Consider the following 21,499-nt stretch of genomic DNA (forward strand, 5'->3'; position numbering starts at 1 on the left):
ATTTAATCGACCCCACAAATGTGATGCTCCAGAAACTCAATCTGCTCAAAGGAAGGTCAGTTTTATAGCTTCTCTAAAGAGCTCAACTGTTTTCAGCTGTGCTAACATGATTGTACAAGGGTTTTCTAATCATCCATTAGCCTTCTGAGGCAATGAGCAAACACATTGTACCATTAGAACACTGGAGTGAGAGTTGCTGGAAATGGGCCTCTATACACCTATGGAGATATTGCACCAAAAACCAGACATTTGCAGCTAGAATAGTCATTTACCACATTAGCAATGTATAGAGTGGATTTCTGATTAGTTTAAAGCGATCTTCATTGAAAAGAACAGTGCTTTTCTTTCAAAAATAAGGACATTTCAAAGTGACCCCAAACTTTTGAACGGTAGTGTATAAACCTGCATGCACATAGCTGTTAGTCCCCATAGTCCTTCCCCATTTTAGTGTGTAAGAGCTTGAACTGTGATGCGTTTCACACCCGAAGCAGAGTAGCGTATTTTCCTGCTGAGAGAATTAATAAGTTTGAGAGAAGTAATAGCTTTCTGATCAGCAACATTTAACACGCTTTACGTTAGAAATCCGTGGAAATTACAAAAGCCGTTATTGACTTGTTGTAAAAGTTTCTGGGACCATTTTTTGAAAAAGCAATTGGTTTGTTATGTAGCATGAAGAAGTTGTGAAATGTGAGATGTTTAAATTAAAAGGTTGTTTATGGTAAGTCTCCCCCCCCCCCCCCCCCCAATCTACAGAAAAGAAGACCCATCATCACAATGAGTGCAGTGTGTAAAATTTAAAATGATTGTTTTACCAGCTGTTTTTCCCTGCTGCTTAGTTTCCCAGTCATTATTATTTATTTGTAATATCTGTGCTAATTGAATGAACCTGCCTGTAAAGAACATTACCCAGGCACAGCATTGACTAGCCTGATATATTTCTGTGACTGGCAAACTCCTTCCTGAAGAACGCAGGTCTGAGTTTCGCAAAACCATTGCAGTGCAAATATTGTTAAATGAGACAGCATCACATCATGCTCTCTCTCATCGTCATATCTTATTTACAATGCTCTTTGGAAAAATTGCCCAGATCAGTTGCCTCTTTCACTTGTTTCAGTGTCGAGACTGAGTTTCTACACCGAGTTCAAGCGTAGATGCATTACTTTTACACAATCGATAAGGATTTTAAAAATAGACGGCCTTTCGATTTCATAAAATCGGTGAAATTTAGTTCCTTCTGAAATTTGGTCATTGTGTGATGCATGTTTATTTCAGTAACATCTTAAAAAAAAAAAAAAGGCAATTCTGTGGCTGGGAAGTTATTTAATTTGATGGGATTCCCAAGCAAATAATGTGCATGAAATCGCTCACTGTGCACAGGTTTACCTGCTTCTTTTGTGTTTTACAGCAGCTGGCATGGGCGGCACGGTGGTGTAGTGGTTAGCGCTGTCGCCTCACAGCAAGAAGGTCCGGGTTCGAGCCCCGTGGCCGGCGAGGGCCTTTCTGTGCGGAGTTTGCATGTTCTCCCCGTGTCCGCGTGGGTTTCCTCCGGGTGCTCCGGTTTCCCCCACAGTCCAAAGACATGCAGGTTAGGTTAACTGGTGGCTCTAAATTGACCGTAGGTGTGAATGTGAGTGTGAATGGTTGTCTGTGTCTATGTGTCAGCCCTGTGATGACCTGGCGACTTGTCCAGGGTGTACCCCGCCTTTCGCCCGTAGTCAGCTGGGATAGGCTCCAGCTTGCCTGCGACCCTGCAGAACAGGATAAAGCGGCTAGAGATAATGAGATGAGCTGAGCAGCTGGCATCCACAGTGTTGCATTACTGCCATCTATAGGTTTACCTTTGACCGTGCACTGACAGTTACATCATTCTGTCCCTAAACGAACAGCTGATCACACCGAGGTGCTCGCTGACCGCCGATATTTATTAGTTTGGTCCTGCGTTTCCTTTCCTTCACAACATAACGTCTTTTCTTCTCGCTTTCCGTTACTGTAGTCAGTCTTTCACGTTTCATTTGCACACTCACGTCCTCCATTTTTCTCTCCTGTTTCAAATTTGTATCCCACAATGCCTTGCGTGGACAGGGAAAGCCCACCACATGATGCATGACGTATCTTGAATTGGGTCATGGTGAAGCAGGAAAAAATAGTAGAGAATTTTGGGCCACATGGCCCTAAATTCATTAATTGTTCTATTTAAAAAAAAAAACCTGAATAAAATTGGAAGTCTGTGATTCAAATTCAGTAGCTTTCGGTAAACAAAAATAATTGGGTGTCGGGGAAAATTCTTTTTATGACCTACACTTGAAAAATCTGAAAGGCAGAATAGCTTTAAGTTGTTTGGTCTTTAAAAAAAAAAAGGTCCACTAGGTTTAAACTGTCCAGGAACCTAAACCTTCCCTTCAGTGAAATGCCACGTTTAAATTTTTACATAATGGCGCACAAACAGAGTTCATCAGCCATATTCACTCAGTCATTAGTCACCATTCATCAGTGTGCATGAAGACTTCATAATCACCATCATTTCTTCTTCCCTTTTGAATAAGGGTAGCTAGAAGGCGTGGATGCCATTTGACATGCATATCTGCATCAACCCTCGTTGAGAAGTGCATTCTGTGGATATATTTTTATCTTCAGTCCACTTTCTCTTCCTTTGGATCATTGTCCTTACCTGTGTGCCTCATTATATTTGACCTCCCACTTGTCTCCCTGCTCTTCTCCTCTAAAACAGATATTCTCCTCCTCCTTCCATCCCTCCATCCTGTAATCCTGTTAGAGGGATGGGCTTTGATCTCCTGTGACTGATCATGTTCCTAGTATAAAGAGAGAGAGAGAGAGCTATAGAGAGAATAAAAGCATGAGTGTACTGATGATTAAAGAGAAATATGCATTGGCCCTCGTGTTAGTTCCCGCACTGCCTTCATACACGTGCTCTCTGGGTGACTGAACAAGCACACGGCATTGAAACAGAAGTTTGAGACTGAAAAACACTGAAATCCATTCCAAAATTTATAGTATGATGTGGCGTAAAATGATTATATATTATCCATCCATCCATCCATCCATCCATCCATTAACTTATATGTCAGAGTCGCAGGAGAGGTTGGAGTCAATCCCAGCAAACAGTGACTGTATTAATATTACAAAATTATTAACCTTTTTTTGTTCAAGACTGTGCTGCTCTCTATAGGGTTTCATTTCTAAAGGATCCTCCAAGTCCTCAGCTTCATCGATGAAGCAAGTAGGGCTAAGCCATGGCCTAATGGTTAGAGAAGCAGCTTTGGGACCAAAAGGTCTCTGGTTCAACTCCCTGGACCAGCAGGAATGGCTGAAGTGTTCTTGAGCAATGCATCTAACCCCCTATTGCTCCCCAGACTACTCTGGGCATGCTGTATGCCGATCTGGATAAGAGCGTCTGCTAAACGTAATGTAATTGGGCTTTCAATTATTTCTTTGAATTGTTCTTTTTCTGGAGAAGAATGATTGTACAACATTGCAGGCATTTAGCAGACACTCTTATCCAGAGCAATGTACAACATCCCTGAGCAGTTAGGGGTCAGGTGCCTTGTCAGGCAGTTCAGCCATTCCTGCTGGTCCAGGGAATCAAACCGCCAACCTTTTGGTCCCAAAGCTGCTTCTCTAACCATTAGACCATGGCTTCATGATAACATACATCTTTAATGGTGCATAAGATGTAATATTTATTTATTTATTTATTTATTTTTTTAAATCAACACAGGGTCCAAATTACACATGCACCCATTTAGACTATTAACTCAGTGGTGCTGAAACTTCCAAAATGTCTTACCTTGCCAGGAATTCTTAACTTCCTGTTAGTGATCATGATTGACTACAGCTGGTAGTTTCTCTGTGCCAACATAAAAAGGGTTGGTTTGACAAGTACAGGTTATCGGGAGGTGTAGCCACTTTGCCAAGGTCTGGAAGAAAATCCACACCGTCACCCTCTGTTGAGAGGAAATTGGTTTGCATGGTCAGGAACCACCAAGGCACAGGCCTGCCATGAACTGGAAGCTGATGGAACACCAGTGTCACTGTCTACAGTACAGTTAAGTGAGTTTTACATGACCATGGACTGAGGGGCTGGTATTCAAGAAAGAAGCCCCTTCTCCCAAATCAACAGCTTCAAGCTTGACTTGCATTTGCAGCTGATCACATGAACAAAGAAAAAGCCTTAGAGAGAGAGAGAGAGAGAGAGAGAGAGAGAGATTTTTTGATGATCGGATAAGACAAAGATTTAGGTTTTTGGCCACATAAATCAGAGGTATGTTTGGAAGAGAAAAAGCATACAGGCATACATTCATCCCCAAGAGTACCAACTGTTAAGCATGATTAAATAAAGTAGATAGAATAATGGAGGAGAACCACTTCAGAAGTCTTCAGCATAACCTCAAACTATTAGCTACATAGTTGACACTTGGACATAATTGAGTGCTCCAACAGGACAGTGACTCCAAACACATCAGAGCTAGCTGTGGAATGGCTAGAGTAGGCTAACATTAAGCTTTTGGACTGGCCTTCCCAAAGTCCTGATGTCAAACCTATTGAAAATATGTGAACTCTGCTTAAAATTCAGGTCCATGCCACAAAACCATCCATCCATCCATTATTTGTAGCTGCTTATCCTGTACAGGGTCACAGGTAAGCTGGAGCCTATCCCAGCTGACTATGAGCGGGAGGCAGGGTACACCCTGTTCAAGTCGCCAGGTCATCACAGGGCCGACACATAGACAACCAACCATTCACACTCATTCACACCTACGGTCAATCTAGAGCAGGGGTGTCCAAACTGATCCATAAAGGGCCATGTGGCTGCAGGTTTTCATTACAGCCATGCAGCAGCACACCTGATTTGGCTTATTCAATCAACTGATACACACACCCTTTAATCAAGGGTGGGTGTGGCTGCAAGTATTTGACTGTGTGAAGACAGTTCAGTTGATTGAATGAGCCAAGTCAGGTGTGCTGCTGCATGGCTGGAATGAAAACCTGCAGCCACACGGCCCTTTATGGATCAGTTTGGACACCCCTGATCTAGAGCCACCAATTAGCCCAACCTGCATGTCTTTGGACTGTGGGGGAAACTGGAGCATCCAGAGGAACCCCATGCAGACATGAGGAGAACATGCAAACTCCACACAGAAAGGCTCTCGTCAGCTGCTGGGCTCGAACCCAGGACCTTCTTGCTGTGAGGCGACAGCGCTAACCACTACATCACCGTGCCACAAAACCAACAAACTTAACTGATCTCTACTAATTCTGCCAAGAAGAGTGGTCAAATATCCAACTAGTGTTGTTCTACATGCTTGTTGATGGTTACCAAAAACATCTGAAGGTGAAACTTGCTCAGGGACATTTCACCAAATATTGAGTGTACTGTATGTATATTTTTGACCCTGTGTTGATTTCAGAAAACTAAGAATAAATTAAACCTTGTGCACCAAATTCTTTTTTTAATTAATGATGTACAATCAATCATTCTTCCCCAGAAAAAGAGTTCAAAGAAATCACTGAAAGACCAATATTGCCATGATATTCACGTTCATGATGAGTGTATGTAAACTTCTGATAACTATAGAACAAAAACTCACATCAATACGTTTCATTTTTCAAGGTGAAGTATGTTGTTGAAGGGTGGGTTTTTGGGGTTTTTTTTTGTGGAACAAAGTGTAAAAAAAATACACAATGATATGAAGAAGTATGGCTTTGGCTAATTTCTTTCTAGCCCAGACTCTAGTGTCATGCAGCCTCTCAGTGAGTCAAATCAGGTGATTCCGCAACGTAAAATGCCTCTTAGATTTTGTGTGCATTTTTTTTTCAGCCAATGTCACAAACACACTCCATGCTAACAACGTTGGCTTCTTCCAACATACCCCCCCCCCCCCCAAACTGCCTTTGCTATTTGAATAAAACATGGCATGAGCCCCGGTAGTCATTATTAATTTAATATATTAAATGATAGAAATCACAAATGCAGCTGTGTATCGGTCTTTAAACATGTAACATTTTTTCCCCCACATCATTTTTTAAATCATCAATCAGACCTCATGATATGAAGTGGCTTTGGAAAGTATTCAGACCCTTTCACTTTTTGCAGGTTTAATTTAAAATTGATTTCTTTGATATTTTTCTTTGCTGTTAATCAACACAAAACAATCCATAATGGGGAAAGTAAAACCATGCTCGAAACAATTTTTTGCAAATGTATTAACAAGACCACCCATTTAGTGAAGTATCCAGACCCTTGGCGAAGGCACTCCAGATTGAGCTCAGGTGCATTCTGTTTGTTTTGATTATCTCGAGATGCCTCTAGAACTTGGAGTCCATCTTTGGAAAATTCAATTGATTGGACGCAATTTAGAAAGGCACATGATATGCACTCGCATATAGAGAACTCGCTGAAGAAAACCTGATCCAGAATGCAGATGGGGAGAAGGTTTTCTTTTCTGCATGACAACAACAACCCAAAGCATACAGTCCAGATAATGCTGAAGTAGCTTTGTGATGAGTCACTGAATGTCTTGAAGAGTTCAGTCAAGGCTCAGGCCTGAACCCTGTAGAACATTTGCAATAATGAATATAAAAAGTGGAGGCACGGTGGTGTAGTGGTTAGCGCTGTCGCCTCACAGCAAGAAGGTCCGAGTTTGAGCCCTGTGGCTGGCGAGGGCCTTTCTGTGCGGAGTTTGCATGTTGTCCGCGTGGGTTTCCTCCGGGTGCTCCGGTTTCCCCCACAGTCCAAAGACATGCAGGTTAGGTTAACTGGTGACTCTAAGTTGACTGTAGGTGTGAATGTGAGCGTGAATGGTTGTTTGTCTCTATGTCTCAGCCCTGCAATGATCTGGTGACTTGTCCAGAGTGTACCCCGCCTCTCACCCATAGTTAGCTGGGATAGGCTCCAGCTTGCCTGCACAGGATAAGTGGTTACGGATAATGGATGGATAAAAAGTCTACATCCCTATTAAAATGGCAGGTTTTTGTGACGTAAAAAAAAAAAGAAACAAAGATAAATCATGTCAGATGTTTTCCTACCTTTAATATAAAACTGCAAATAAAAATAAAACTTGCAATAACCTAGTTCTGTAAGTGTGCACACCCCTAAACTAATACTTTGTTGAAGCAGCAAAACCACGGTGTCTTTCTGGATGAGAGTCAATCATCACATCTCGACAATATTTTCCCCACACTGTCTTGCAAAAACATTCTAGATCCATCAGATCTAGATGTGAGGGCATTTCCTGTGCACAGCCTGCTGTGGGTCACCCCACAGATTTTTAGTTGGATTCAGGACTGCGCTCTGGCTAGGGCTGTTTTGAAAAACATGGATCGTTTGGTTAAGTCATTTCTGCATTGATTTGGGTCAGTGCCATGTTGAAAGCTGAGATTCCTTTTCATCTTCAGTTTACTAGTAGATACAGTACCTGGAAGTTTTGCACTATAATTGACCGGTACTTGGAGATTTTCGTAATTCCCTCCACTGATAAAAGCCCCAGTTCTGGCTGAAGAAAAACATCCATAAAGCATGATGCTGCCACCACCATGCTTCACTGTAGAGATGTACATACACCAAACACATCTTTTCAAATTATGGAATTATTGTACCCGTTGGAATTGGTCTCCTCAGACCATAACACATTTTGCCACATGGTTTAGGGTGATTTTAGTTGGGCTTGGATATTTTTTGTGAGAAAGGGTTCTATCTAGCCACCCTACCCCATAACGCAGACGTGAGGAATACGAAAGATTGTCACATGCAGAGAGTAATCAGTAGATTATCATTTGTTCCTGCAGCTCATTTAACGTTGTAGATCTTTTAGCAGCCTCTCTGGTATGGTGTTGTCTTGCCTTTTTGTAGATTTTGGAGAGACATTCTGTTCTCAGTAATGTCTTTGTGGTGCCCCGTTTTCTCCACTTGCTGATGGTCTTCAGTGTTCCGTGGTACATCTAATGTTTGGGAAATTCTTTTGTTCTTCCTGATCAATATCTTTTCACAAGTGAGATCATACATGCTTTGTAAGCTCTTTGTGGACCATGGATTCAACAGTCACATGAAACCAAGGCCCTGTCCACACGGCAACGGATTCAGGTGACTCCGATACAATTGCTTATCGTTTAGGCCTGGCGTCCACACGGCACCGGCGTTTTGGGTGCCCAAAACAATCTTTTTGAGAACGGGTTCCAGAGTGGAAAGATCTGGCAACGTTGCCGTTGTGAAGTCGTCTGGATGAGTAGAACGGATTTGTTTACGATGATGTCACAACCACATGACTGTCAGTGCTTCACGCCGGGTAGAAGTGTAACGAACTCGATGCGAGTTGTCAACAAATCCTATAACTTGGTTCATGAAACGCGCTTACAAAATATTTTCACTGTGAATATTTATTGTGTAATGGTGCAAAGTGAGAGAGAGAGAGACTCTGCCCTTAGGGCAAAGTCAATCCCGCCAGCAAAAATAGGGAAAAAAAGGAGCGATCTCACCTCTTCAGATGTTGGGTTTAAGTCCTACAATACATTCCTCAAAAAGGGCGTAGAGGAGCAAATTAATCCATCAACGTGTAGCATTCAATTTATTCCGGACCATTAAAGACGCCGCCTTCCGCGTAGAATCATACGTCATCCTCGCCGCCATATTGGATAGGTCAAAGCGGAGAATAAAGATTCATGTGCTGCGTTTAGCTGTACCAACAGGTTTACCATCCAAACGAAATCATATGGGATTACCTTTCACAGGTGAGAAACAACAAATTAATCCATCAACGTGTAGCATTCAATTTATTCTGGACCATTAAAGACGCCGCCTTCCGCGTAGAATCATACGTCATCCTCGCCGCTATATTGGATAGGTCAAAGCGGAGAATAAAGATTAGCTGCGTTTAACTGTACCAACAGGTTTGCCGTCCAAACGAGATCACATGGGATTACCTTTCACAGGTGAGACTGGAAAAATACTTTTCATTGTATTTGGTCATTATAATGTAATTTTACGAACAGATTTTCCTGACTTTGTGGCTAATATGAAGTCTCGCGCATAATAGTTTATGCGCATGCATCCTTACTACTTCTATTCTTCTGGTGTCTCCGAAGGGACCATCTTACAGCGCCCCTAGAGGTGTGGCATGTGTATTGCATCGTTTTCAGCAAGCGTTGCGTTGGCATATGGACCTGATATTTTACTGATCGTTGCCCATTTGGACGCGATATATTTTTAAATAACATCTCGTTGCCGTTGTCGTGTGGATGTAGCCCAAGATGATGTCAAGAAAACCCTACAGAAAAAACAGCTGATCTTTATTTGGCGTTAACCAGAATAATTTAATTGACGACAGCTGTATGATCATTACCTTTGAACATGAGACTGAATGAATATGGTTGGTTCATGCTGACCACAGCCACACCCCAGTTATAAAAGGATGTGCACACTTGCGTAACCAAGTTATTGAGACTTTTCTTTTATGTATTCTATTACAGTTAGGGGTTACTGATTGTAAGGTTGAGTGTTCAGATGTACCATGGAACTCCAAACCCAAATATACGAACAATAAACACGTCGTCTTTGTTTAACTTAAATTTTTATTTCTTCAGATCATATAACCAACCATCAGATTATACAGCACAAAGATATCGTTATAGACAACATTTACGCGCAACATATCAGTCGCGTATACCTTTAGCTGTTGATTCGTAGCGTGTAGCAGATCAAAGCAAGTCTTTAGCATTACAATGGTCCATTCAGTTCATTGCAGTTTAAATGCAGTAAAATGGTTCTTCCTCAGACCAGATGTTCACAGTTGTGTATTAATTTTGCCGATTTTTTTTTCCGCACTGACCATCTTATTTAAAAAAAAAAATCCAAACCACTCTGCACAACCACCATAAAACGGTAGTAAAAGCCTTGAGTTTTGACTAGAAAGTGAAAAGTGAGAGAATTTCAGGGAGAATTCAAACAAAGTTCAGACCACTGTTATAAAATGAAGACGCGAAATGGCATCATAAAATTGTGAACGACGTGTTAGCTTCCTATTCTGGAAGAACACCACATGTGAAACGCTCATCCTAGCTTTCTAGGGTTTTCCTTAATTTTTGTTCTGATCATACAGGAAAAAAATAAATAAACCTTTCAGTCTCATCTCAGATTTCATTCCTTTTTTTTTTATTTAGGCACCGATTAGTTATGTGGTTTTACCTTCACTGGCTTAAAGGACATGGGACATGAAACATAAATGCACGCTATATCAGTTTCTTTCCATTAAAAATATGAATTAATTGCATCAACAAATACAAAATCATCTATTAAATTCAGCAAAATCGTTATATTCGTGATGATTATATGGCATTTCTGCTCGAGCTCCGATATGCATATTTTACAACCGGAAGAGCCGCTGTCACGTGGTCATACGTCACAAAAACTTTCGGGCACAGCACAAGCGGGTAGATGGATGGAGAAGTGAATCACAAGAAAATTGTTTTTATAGTCTTGAACGTACATTGGACATCATGGTGTATTGTGTTGCTTATGGTTGCAATAATTCCAATGGGAAATACCCTGGAGTAAGTTTTTTTGCATTCCCCAAGGACCCGAAGCTGAGGAAAGTGTGGGCTCACTACTGCCGTAGAAAAAACTTTGCACCTACTGTTTCCCACAAACTGTGTTCGGACCATTTCACTGAGGATTCTTTCAACATTAATACTCAGGTACTGAGCGATATTAATTGCCAAGCCAAATTTAAGAGGCCGTATAGCCGGGTTCATGGAGGCAGTGATAGCGCCATAATATACAGGGCCTAACATTCCTACAACTGTAGAGACAGTCAAGAAATCCTGTAACATTAATGGACATTTAAATAAATGTTATGTTGGTAAGTTTGTTTAACTTTTCTCAATTTTCATCTCTTTCGCCAAACGGCGTAGTGTTGTTGGCTGTGTGATGGCGTTTCGCCATTTTGAATGTTTTCATCTCGGACTCTGGAAGCATTGTATCTCAATCAATCTCGAAAAATATCAGCAAAAAAAACCCTAGCTTGCAACGGACTTTAGCTAGATCTATGATGAACTTTCAATGTATGATACAAAAATAATACTTCTTTCAACAGATCATTAGCCTTTGAGCAGAATTGTTTTTAACTTACCAGGATGTGTTATCGAGCCGACCGCTTTCAGTTTCATGGGGACTGAATGAACTCTCACTCTCAGAATCATCTGACCCGTCAGAGTAAAGACAAGATCCATGTTCATGTGAATTTCCAGCTATCGGTTCGAATTGATAGGGTCTAACTTCACATCTCTGTGAAACATCGGGAATGTCACTGTCGATGGTGTCCATTTCGGTAACCTGTTTACATTAGATTCCCAAGCGCTGGCTCCTTGGAAAGTTTTTGTGATGTCACGGGTCACGTGACCACCTAGCTCATTAACGAATCCTTGTTTTACGCTGATGTATAAAAAAACTTGAATAATGTGATGTTCACATTTTTGACGCCCTGCAGTGATTTAGATGGCATTTCTTATGTCCTTTATACATAATTATACCCAGAAAAAAATCCATGTCCCATATCCTTTAAGACTTGAGCACACTCCCTAAAGCCCAGCTCTCAGGGGACAAGACAGAACCACGTTCTTATCCCCTTTACAAACATGTTTTTGTGCACGCTTTTAAACTTCGGCTTACGTCAACACATCTAAAACTTCAGGGAATCGACCATCACAGTCTACAATTCACTCACTCAAGCAAAGTCAAAATTTCAACCCACGGTCGTTCCCTTAAGCTCAAACCTTTAAATCGAAGCTCCCACTTGTCAGGCAAAAAGTCTGATAAAGAGGCCGTTCTCAGATCCTTTCATGTATTGCTGGGTTTCATGTGACGTCACATCCGCCTCATTATTTATTCCAAACTTTAGCTGGTGGTCTACCAAAGCTCAGCTGACAAAGCGTTTGTACTGAGGTGCGTTGCTCGCATGAAAAACGCCTTACGCTTGCGTTGTTTTAGGTTGTTCAAATCGATCAAACCCTGAAACTGATAAAAGTTTCTTCAGGGCTCCCCGTGAATTAATAAAAAAAGGGTGAACGAACACAGGATTTCACAAAAAGACGTCGAGAAAGGTGGCTTTTGAACCTCTCGCTGAAATCGAAGGGAGCCGAGTCGAAGCATGCTCGAGTTTGCAGTGATCACTTGGTGAAAGGTTTGTATCTCCCTCTCAGCTCTGTCCTTAGTGTTTTCCAAGGACTTTTCTTGCTATGTGTCATTATTTTACAGTACTTTTTTTTTTTTTTTAAAGTTACGAAGCCCTAAAGTCCCCAGATGTTTCTTTGTTTACTCTTCACTCCTCACAAAGTCCATATGCATGAAGGTCACGACAAAATCCTTCCCCAGCCGTACAGTTACAATGCGCCGTGATCACTTCTCCGTCTTGTTTAACTCAGATCCAGGTCTTTCAAGGGGTTTCTGATGATCTTTGTGAATGATTTACCTGAGAGATAAGAGCCAGCACAAGTGAGAATCAAGCCAATTGCTGTTTGTTTACACTTTACAGCGCTTCGTTGTAAAGACGTGAACGAAAAGCTTAAAAAACACATACTTGTACGGGCAAAAACAATACAGGATTCATTCGGCAGTGACTTGATAGCGAGGTCCTTTACGCAGCCACATACAAAAAAGTTGTAAGCCTCCATACTCTTCCATGCTTTCATTTGGTTTGCGGTGTAGAAGGACGTCTGCAACACCAGATAGTTCGAGATGTCGGGGAACTCGACTGAAGGGTAGTTTTCCAGATCGTATGACACATCCTTCTTTCCCAGACTGTAGGGGTCGATTCCATTGCACATAGCAATCTTCTGAATATATCTAAAGCCAGCAGTGGCTTCTAGATTACGAGCGTACTCTGATTAGTTGTTTGCACTACGGCAGCCGTTTAGACCACCAGCTATTTCACTTCCGGTAAAACTGCTACGAAAAGTCACGTGACTGAAACCCAGCATTTGTAGTTCTTTCAAAGATGAGAGTGCTGGTGAGAAATCTAAGCAGCGTCCTGTCTTTATGAACACATCCTGGCATTTTCTAGACATACGACATCCACAGCACCACAACGTCAATCACCTCCTACACTGTAATGTATTTCAAGTCCAAGTTGACTTGTGTCTAGAGAATGTCGAACAAGTTTCAGAAGAAGCACGAAGGCGGTGTTTACAGTACATAGCAAGAGCTGCAAGTATGCAAGCTGAATATAAGACATGGCATAAAAGTTTTTAAATCTTAAGTATTCTCTCTAGTCAGCATACAACTGTATCATCTTCGCAAATATAGACGATATCCTCAATAGATCTATGTATAGAGAGCTATATAATCTATTTCAACACGTAATATAATATTTGGTAGGGTTTTGAAACATTTCAGGTACATTCAGTTACCCTGGGATACTTTAAACAGAAAATAATATTTATTAAATATATCTACAGTTGCTTGAACTCTTGCTTTAGAATAGAAATTGTATATAAAATAGTTTTTTTTTTTTAGAATATATTTTAGTTTCTTAACAGCGATAAGCAGCTCGAAGAATTTCACTGACCGAGTCCGCAGCAGAGGAGCAGCACAGGAGCGAAGTCGAGACACGGGACGAGGCGGTCTATAAACATAAAGAGGTCTGTAAAGTGGTAAATCAACAATAACTCAGCACCATTTTGCAATCATTACCGTAAAAACGTAGCTTATGATAACTTTATGCACATTTCATGTTACTGTGAGCTGTTTTCCAGCCTGAATATTCTTTTTTAGGAGGTTTGAGCTTTCCTTGTATAAAACCATTTCCCAGTGCTTTTAACTGTATTTCACTGGCTAGCACCCTTGCATCACAGGTATATACATTTAAACTCATTAATACGTGATTAAAGTACTTGTGTATACAGTGATGTCCAAAAATCTGAGCCCACACTGAAAATGTGAAGTTTTTTTTTTAAAGAATTGAAAACGAACAAAAAAAAAAAGTGCAATATTCTGACTATTCAAGATGTTGCAGAATTTCTAATTCACTATCTAAATGTAAGCAAATTCGTGATACTTATCCCTTCCACTGAAGCGCGTGTTCGGATGACGCTGTTGGATTAGATCTAAAACGGACCACCAGGTTTTGCACAAACTTGTGGAGTCCATGCCAGCGCAAATGCACGCCGTCGTCAAAACAAGACGGTCTTTCGATTTCATAAAATCGGTGAAATTTAGCTCCCTCTGAAATTTGATCATTGTGATATATGTTTGCTTTTGTAATAGCTTAAAACAGGCCATTCTGTGGCTGGGAAGTTATTTAATTTGAGGGGATTTTCTAGCAAATAATGTGCATGAAATCACTCGCTTCGCGCAGTCAAGCAGACAGAGGAAGTCCGTGTGCGCATGCACATGCTTACCTGAGTCGTCGTCGTCTTCTTTTGGGTTTTACAGCAGCTGGCATCCGGTGTTGCATTACTACCATCTACAGGTTTACCCTGACCGTGCACTGACAGTTCCATCATTTTGTCGCTAAACAAAGAGCTGATCACACCGAGGTGCTCGCTGACCGCTGATATTTATTAGTTTGGTCCTGCGTTTCCTTTCCTTCGTATATAACATAACCTTTTCTTCTCGCTTTCTGTTACTGTAGTCGGTCTTTCATGTTTCATTTGCACACTCACGTCCGCCATTGTTCTCTCCTGTTTCAAATTTGTATCCCACAGTGCCATGCACAAATGGGGAAAACCCACCACGTCATGTATGACTTATCTTGAATGAGGTCATGGTGAAGGAAGAAAAAAATAGAGGATAATTTAGGGCCACCTGGCTCTAAATTCATTAATTGTTCTTTTAGGAAAAAAGTAATAAAATTGGAAGTCTGTGATTCGAATTCGATAGCTTTCAGTCCACTAAAAAAATTGACTGGGTGTTGGGGAAAATTCTTTTGTGACCTAAACATGAAAAATCTGAAAGGCTGTCCACCTTTAAAGCCAAAAAACCCCCAAAAAAGCCCAACCCTATAAAAATACGAAGACACTTCGCCGTAAATATTTCTATGATTCTACTTTTCACTCAAGCTGTTGCTGATATCATTTGTAATGAAAACGTGTAAAACTGAACCTATAAGGTCAGATTTTAGTTTATTTCTCAGAACTGTTGAGTAACCTGGTCTCCCCCCTTAAACAGTTCACTTTTATCCCCCACGAAGTTTGGCGGGAGACATAGAAATGGGGTCTGTCCGGTCACTTTTTTGTTTCCGGGCCATATCTTTAAAACTATTGAAGATATCTTCATGAAACTTGTTATACATATCAAGCAACATGTGAATTGGTGCCTTTTGCTATTTTGGAATTTTGGGAAAGGGCGGCACGGTGGTGTAGTGGTTGGCGCTGTCGCCTCACAGCAAGAAGGTCTGGGTTCGAGCCCCGAGGGCCTTTCTGTGCGGAGTTTGCATGTTCTCCCTGTGGGTTTCCTCCGGGTGCTCCGGTTTCCCCCACAGTCCAAAGACATGCAGGTTAGGTTAACTGGTGACTCTAAATTGACCGTAGGTGTGAATGTGAGTGTGAATGGTTGTCTGTGTCTATGTGTCAGCCCTGTGATGACCTGGCGACTTGTCCAGGGTGTACCCCGCCTTTCGCCCGTAGTCAGCTGGGATAGGCTCCAGCTTGCCTGCGACCCTGTAGGACAGGATAAAGCGGCTACAGATAATGAGATGAGATTTTTTTTTGGGGGGGAGAATGTTGTTTCAAGTATTTACATAAAAAATAGATTTTGATTTAGTTTCTAAGAGCAATGTTCATTTCTGGAGCATATATCCAAAACTATTCATGATACAGATTTGAAATTTGGTATACATGTTAACAAGGTGATGTAGATGTGCCTTTTCATACTAAGAAATTATGAGAAATTTAAATTTTTCATGTTTCCATGGAAACAATTTCAGACCTAGTCTCTCAGGTTAGTCTCAAGGGTTGGTTTTGTTTCCGGAGCAGAACTTGAAAACTATGAGTGGTATGGTCTTGAAAGTTGGTATATGTGTTGATTAAGTAATGTGAGAAATGTTAATTTTTAGCTCAGCTGGACCAAAGGTCCGGTGGGTTTATGCCATGGGCTGCTGAGGTCAGTGTAAAGACGTAGGGTTGGTTTCCTGTAGCAGGACTCGAAAAATGTGACAATATCTTGAAAGTTGGTGTATATAGGGTGGGGGATACAGATATGACTGTCTTCTTGTTATTCTTTCTTTCCCCCCTCAGCCTATAATATCAGAAGTGAAAGCTTTCCATGTTCAGCTGTAAATAATTAAACCTGTTGTTAGAAAAGAAAACCAATGGACGAGCTAGATGGTGAAATGCATATCAAATATACTGCACAGTTTTTGTTTTAAATCTAAATGATTTAAATCCCTTGCAGTAATTTTGATATGATGTAAAATGACCACTGAGAGATTTATGCTTTTCCAAATAAAAAAAAAAAATTAAAGAGAAAAAAGAGCCAAACAGATGGATTTTCACTTGTGGTCTCAGACTTTTGGACCCCGCTGTATAAATGTGCATTTATATACATACACAGTCTAAAGCTCAAAACTGAATTTTGAAACACTTGGAATCAATCCTCTTAGAACCATGTGTCCATTACACATCAACAAAAAGTCAAAAAAGAATTTCACAACTTATATAAAAAGCAAACACAATATTTCCCTTCAACAACAAAATCAAACTGTGCAAAACAGAAATAAAGAAAGAAACTGATGAAAATGTTCCACACACAATACTCCTCAAGATGCTACTTGATGCTAAGAGCAGGTCTGTACTCTCACTTTGAATCCAGAACCTCCCAGAGCATGACTGGGTTCTCACACTTGTGAACCTCCTTCCAGTGCTCCAGAACTTCCTGCTTGCTGTTCAAAACCCCACTGCACAGGATGCAATTAAATTTCGACCCTGCTCTCAAGGTCACGCTTTTGTCGGACCTCTCGGAGACGTCCTCTTCTTTCTTCAGTTCCCGTTCGTCCTCTTGACTCGTGATAACCCCTTGGTGGTGGGCGTGCAGGTGGCACTCGAGCTTCGAGAATGAGAAGAACTCCTCATCACAACTTCCGCAGCGTACCAAGTTGCGCCTCTCGTTGAGTTGCCTCCAATAGTGGGCTGCGTGCTTAACCAGCTCGTTCTCAGCCTCACGTCCCTCATGCATAGCCCCCTCTTTTAGATGGACCTGGACTTCCTCACCATGCACGTACAACAAGTGGAGCTTCATGTCAGCAAAGGTGGGCGTGATTGCCTGGCAGCGGCCACACTTTATTTGCAGCTCCACAGGATCCACGCGGTGTTCTGATGTCTGGTCCTCAGAGTCGACACAACTGAAAGGTACAAGGAAAAAGGTACAAAACACTTTGTTAAAGAAGTGACCAAATGAAACTGGGCATCCGTAAACACTTTGTCCTGGTCACGGCCCCAGTAGCTCCAGAGCCGATCCCAGGAACAGCGAGTGTGAGGTAGGGATACGCCCTGGATGGGACTCCATGCACACACATTTGCATAGTCATTCACACCTAAGCATCATTTGGTATCTCTTATGTACACTATATGGCCAAATGTTTGTGGACATCTGACACCAGTGTGTGGGTCCTCCTAAAACTGTTGCCATAAAGTTGAAGCACACCATTATTAAGTTGATTTTCTATAGTATTGCTGGGTTTCATGTGACGTCATGTCACATCCGCCTCATTATTTATTCCAAACTTTAGCTGGTGGTCTACCAAAGCTCAGTTGACAAAGCGTTTGTACGGAGAAGGTGCATTGCTCGCATGAAAAATGCCTTACGCTTGCGTTGTTTTAGGTTGTTCGAATCGATCAAACCGTGAAACTGATGAGTTTCTTCAGGGTTCCCCGTGAACTAATCAAGGGTGAACGAACACAGGATTTCACAAAAAGACGTGGAGAAAGGTGGCTTTTGAACCTCTCGCTGAAATCGAAGGGAGCCGAGTCGAAGCATGCTCGAGTTTGCAGTGATCACTTGGTGAAAGGTTTGTATCTCCCTCTCAGCTCTGTCCTTTGTGTTTTCCAAGGACTTTTCTTGCTATGTGTCATCATTTTACGGTACTTTTTTTTTTTTTAAAGTTACGAAGCCCTAAAGTCCCCAGATGTTTCTTTGTTTACTCTTCACTCCTCACAAAGTCCATATGCATGAAGGTCGCGACAAAATCCTTCCCCAGCCGTACAGTTACAATGCGCCGTGATCACTTCTCCGTCTTGTTTAACTCAGATCCAGGTCTTTAAAGGGGTTTCTGATTATCTTTGTGAATGATTTACCTGAGAGATAAGAGCCAGCACAAGTGAGAATCAAGCGAACTGTTTGTTTACACTTCAACTTGCAGCGCTTCGTTGTACAGACGCAAATGAAAAGTTAAAAAAAAAAAGCCACACTTATGCGGGCAAAAACAATCCAGGATTCATTGGGTAGCGACTTGATAGCGAGGTCCTTTACCCAGCCACATACAAAAAAGTTGTAAGCCTCCATACTCTTCCACGCTTTCGTCTGTTTTGCGGTGTAGAAGGACGTCTGCAACACCAGATAGTTCGAGATGTCGGGGAACTCGACTGAAGGGTAGTTTTCCAGATCGTATGATAAATCCTTCTTTCCCCAGACTGTAGGGGTCGATTCCATTGCACATAGTAATCTTCTGAATATATCTAAAGCCAGCAGTGGCTTCTAGATTACGAGCATACTCTGATTAGTTATCACTAGTTGTTTGTACTACGGCAGCCGTTTAGACCACCAGCTATTTCACTTCCGGTAAAACCGCTAAGAAAAGTCACATGACTGAAACCCAGCAATAGCATTACAATCTCCCTTCACTGGAACTAAGAGGCCCGAACCTGTTCCGGCATGACAATGTTCCTTTGCACAAAGCAAGCTCCATAAAGACATGGTTTGCAAAGTTTAGAGTAGAAGAACCCCACTGAACACCCTGAACTGGAACACTGACTGTACCCCAGGTCTCCTCACATGATCTCACTAATGCTCTTGTGGCTGAGCAAATCACCATATCCACATGGATTTGATGGTCAAGTGTCCACAAACCTTTGGCCATATGGTGCAGCTACCATCATACTTTTGGAATTGTGGGAGAAAGTCAATAAAGTAAATTATTATACATACAGGACACTTTTTTGATGGAATAAAAACGTGTATTCTATTCCCTTCTAGTGGGTTCCATTCATTTGGTTCGATAGCACGCGATACTGTTAGCATATCGCTTATCCTATGTGTATTACGTCACTCTAGCCAGTGGAGAATGAGTGTTGAATATGGTTTACGATATTGCATGGTTGTCAAGACAACGAGATGTACAACTTCCACGCTAGCAAGTGATGGTGACAAACTGTAAACAAACATGGCCGCCGGGGTCGCGTCGTTAAATATGGAAGATTTTGAGAGACTTTGAAAAAGAAGGACGCGATGAACACCTGAAAGGAATGTGTATGTAAAATAATAATAATATTTACTGGCTTTCTTTCGTGGTATATCAGATGTATTCCATTCATCTCCTCGTTTTTGACTTGTTCAATATCATGCTGGCTGAATGGAATATCTCCGATATACCACTCAATACCAGCCAATATTATTTAAATATATTAGTTTATATAAACTGCTTTGATATTCTTACCCTTCTATGGGTGTGTTCTCCTCATGTTGACGGATGGATGGCTCTACTGTAAGGATGACCCTGTGCACCTCTCGGAGGTGGCTGAAGTACACACCGACGTACCCAAACGCTTTTTCACAAAACTCACAGCGGAGGCTTTTCCTCGGCCTCCCCTCTGAATGGTGAAGCTTCATGTGTGTGCTTAGGCTACCGGAGTGAGCATAGGCTTTCCTACACACTGGACACCCATATGGTCTCAGGTTACTGTGGCTGTTCATGTGACTCTGTAAGTGATGCTTGAACTGGAAACACCTACTGCAGGTTGTACATCGGTGGAGTGCACGGCTACCTACGTATGCAAACCTTCCACAATTTCCAGTTTCAGCCATAGATTGCTGCCCTGGCGCTGGTATGGACAATAAGGCTGGCTGGACAGTACCAAGTGCTTTTCCTGACGACATCTGCTCCATGAGAAGTTTCTGGTCAGGGTTCTTGGAGCTTGATAGAGAAGCCAATGGTACAAGTCGAGGAACAGTCGTTTCCATTACTAGAATAGGCTTTGGACGAATGCTGCGGTATTTTTTCGAAATGTCCACAACCTTGTCGTGTGAGGAAGAAGACTGGGTGCCAGGTGTTGGTTTCTCTGGTACTCTCCTAGAGAAAAATGACAAAGATCTCTTCTTCTTTGCCTCAAAGGACAAAATGTCCTCCATGGTTTTCCTTTTCCTCCCTCGCCTCTTGCCTGTAGGCTTCTTGCAGTGGGTGGTATTTACACTCCTGGTTCTGCTGTCTGCGACCATGCCTTTGATGTCTGGCGAGCTTTTTGGCTTATTTTTAGCCTGGACTGACGAGACTTTCACTGGGGACTGGGTGCTGGCAAGACCTGGAGATGGTAAGAGAGAATTCTTCACCTTGGCGTAAGGCAGAATGGGGAGTTTGCCCTTGGGGGGAGAGGGGATGATCTGGACAGCTTTGCTGAAGATAGTGGGGGAGAGGACAGTGATAGCACTTCCTGCAGAGGCACCTTCTGTCTGGGTTTTTATGGTTTTGCTGTTACTGACGGGGGCAACAAGTGCAGTGGCAGAGGTGCTGGTGGAGTAGCTGAAGTTTTCAGTGCATCTTTTCACAGCTTGCTCTTTCCGTGATGCTGTGCAAAGGACAGCATTGTCCGGCAGCAACACTTCAGATGAAGAAGCAGACCCCATCCCAACAATCTGTTCAGAGGATGATTCTGAAGTCTCAGGTAAACTGGAAACATCCAAGTTTGTTTTTACTGCACACTTGGCTTGTGAAAACTTGGCCACCTTGACCGAGTTCTTACTGTTCGCTTTCTCCGATGCTCTCTGGCTTCTCACTGACTGATACCTGGGAATAGGCAATTTTAAGTTATTTTGGATTTGACTTTGGGGTGATGTCTGAGGCAAGGCCACCAATGAGAAAGTACCCTCCTGTCCAGCTACTTGCATGAGCGCGTAGTTCTGTGCTGGTACTAAGATGGATTTGGGACTGACGGCTGTAGAAGCCTCTGGAAGGTTAGTGGGTGGCTGGCTAGAGATCACTGCAGAGGATGAACCCAAAGTTGGAGCTTTCGGTGCAATGGTACGAAACTGAACAGCCTTTGACTGTGCAATGGGACGGCTGTCATCTGTCAAGAGAACATAAGCTTTCCATCAAATCATGGCCATGCAGGAACTGACTAAATTCTTAGCCAAGTGTAACTAAAATGTAAACAATATAAAGTAAAAGACTGATACACTGTCTGATGAATTTCACCAATGAAAAGCACACCTGCAGTGGTTATTGCAATTTATTCTATTCACATTCACTGCCTATGAGCAATCGTGCACTCTGATTGGCTACTTTACTAC

The 21,499-nt window shown here is 42.0% G+C and overlaps 1 protein-coding gene across 8 annotated transcripts in view; it reads right to left on the reverse strand.

Annotated features, from left to right (window-relative positions):
• Positions 1-15,583: 15,583 nt before the first annotated feature.
• Positions 15,584-21,499, reverse strand: part of znf438 (zinc finger protein 438) — a 141,034-nt gene continuing 135,118 nt past the window's right edge. For all 8 annotated transcript variants that reach the window (XM_060940116.1, XM_060940111.1, XM_060940113.1 and 5 more), the window contains 2 exons: positions 19,653-21,276; positions 15,584-17,342 (listed from right to left, as the gene is read on the reverse strand). In XM_060940116.1, coding sequence (XP_060796099.1) covers positions 16,799-17,342; positions 19,653-21,276 — 2,168 coding nt within the window. In that variant the 3' untranslated portion in view covers positions 15,584-16,798. The remainder of the gene's footprint in view (positions 17,343-19,652; positions 21,277-21,499) is intronic.

Source organism: Neoarius graeffei, chromosome 14, assembly GCF_027579695.1.
Source record: "Neoarius graeffei isolate fNeoGra1 chromosome 14, fNeoGra1.pri, whole genome shotgun sequence".
NCBI classification, from domain to species: Eukaryota; Metazoa; Chordata; class Actinopteri; order Siluriformes; family Ariidae; genus Neoarius; species Neoarius graeffei.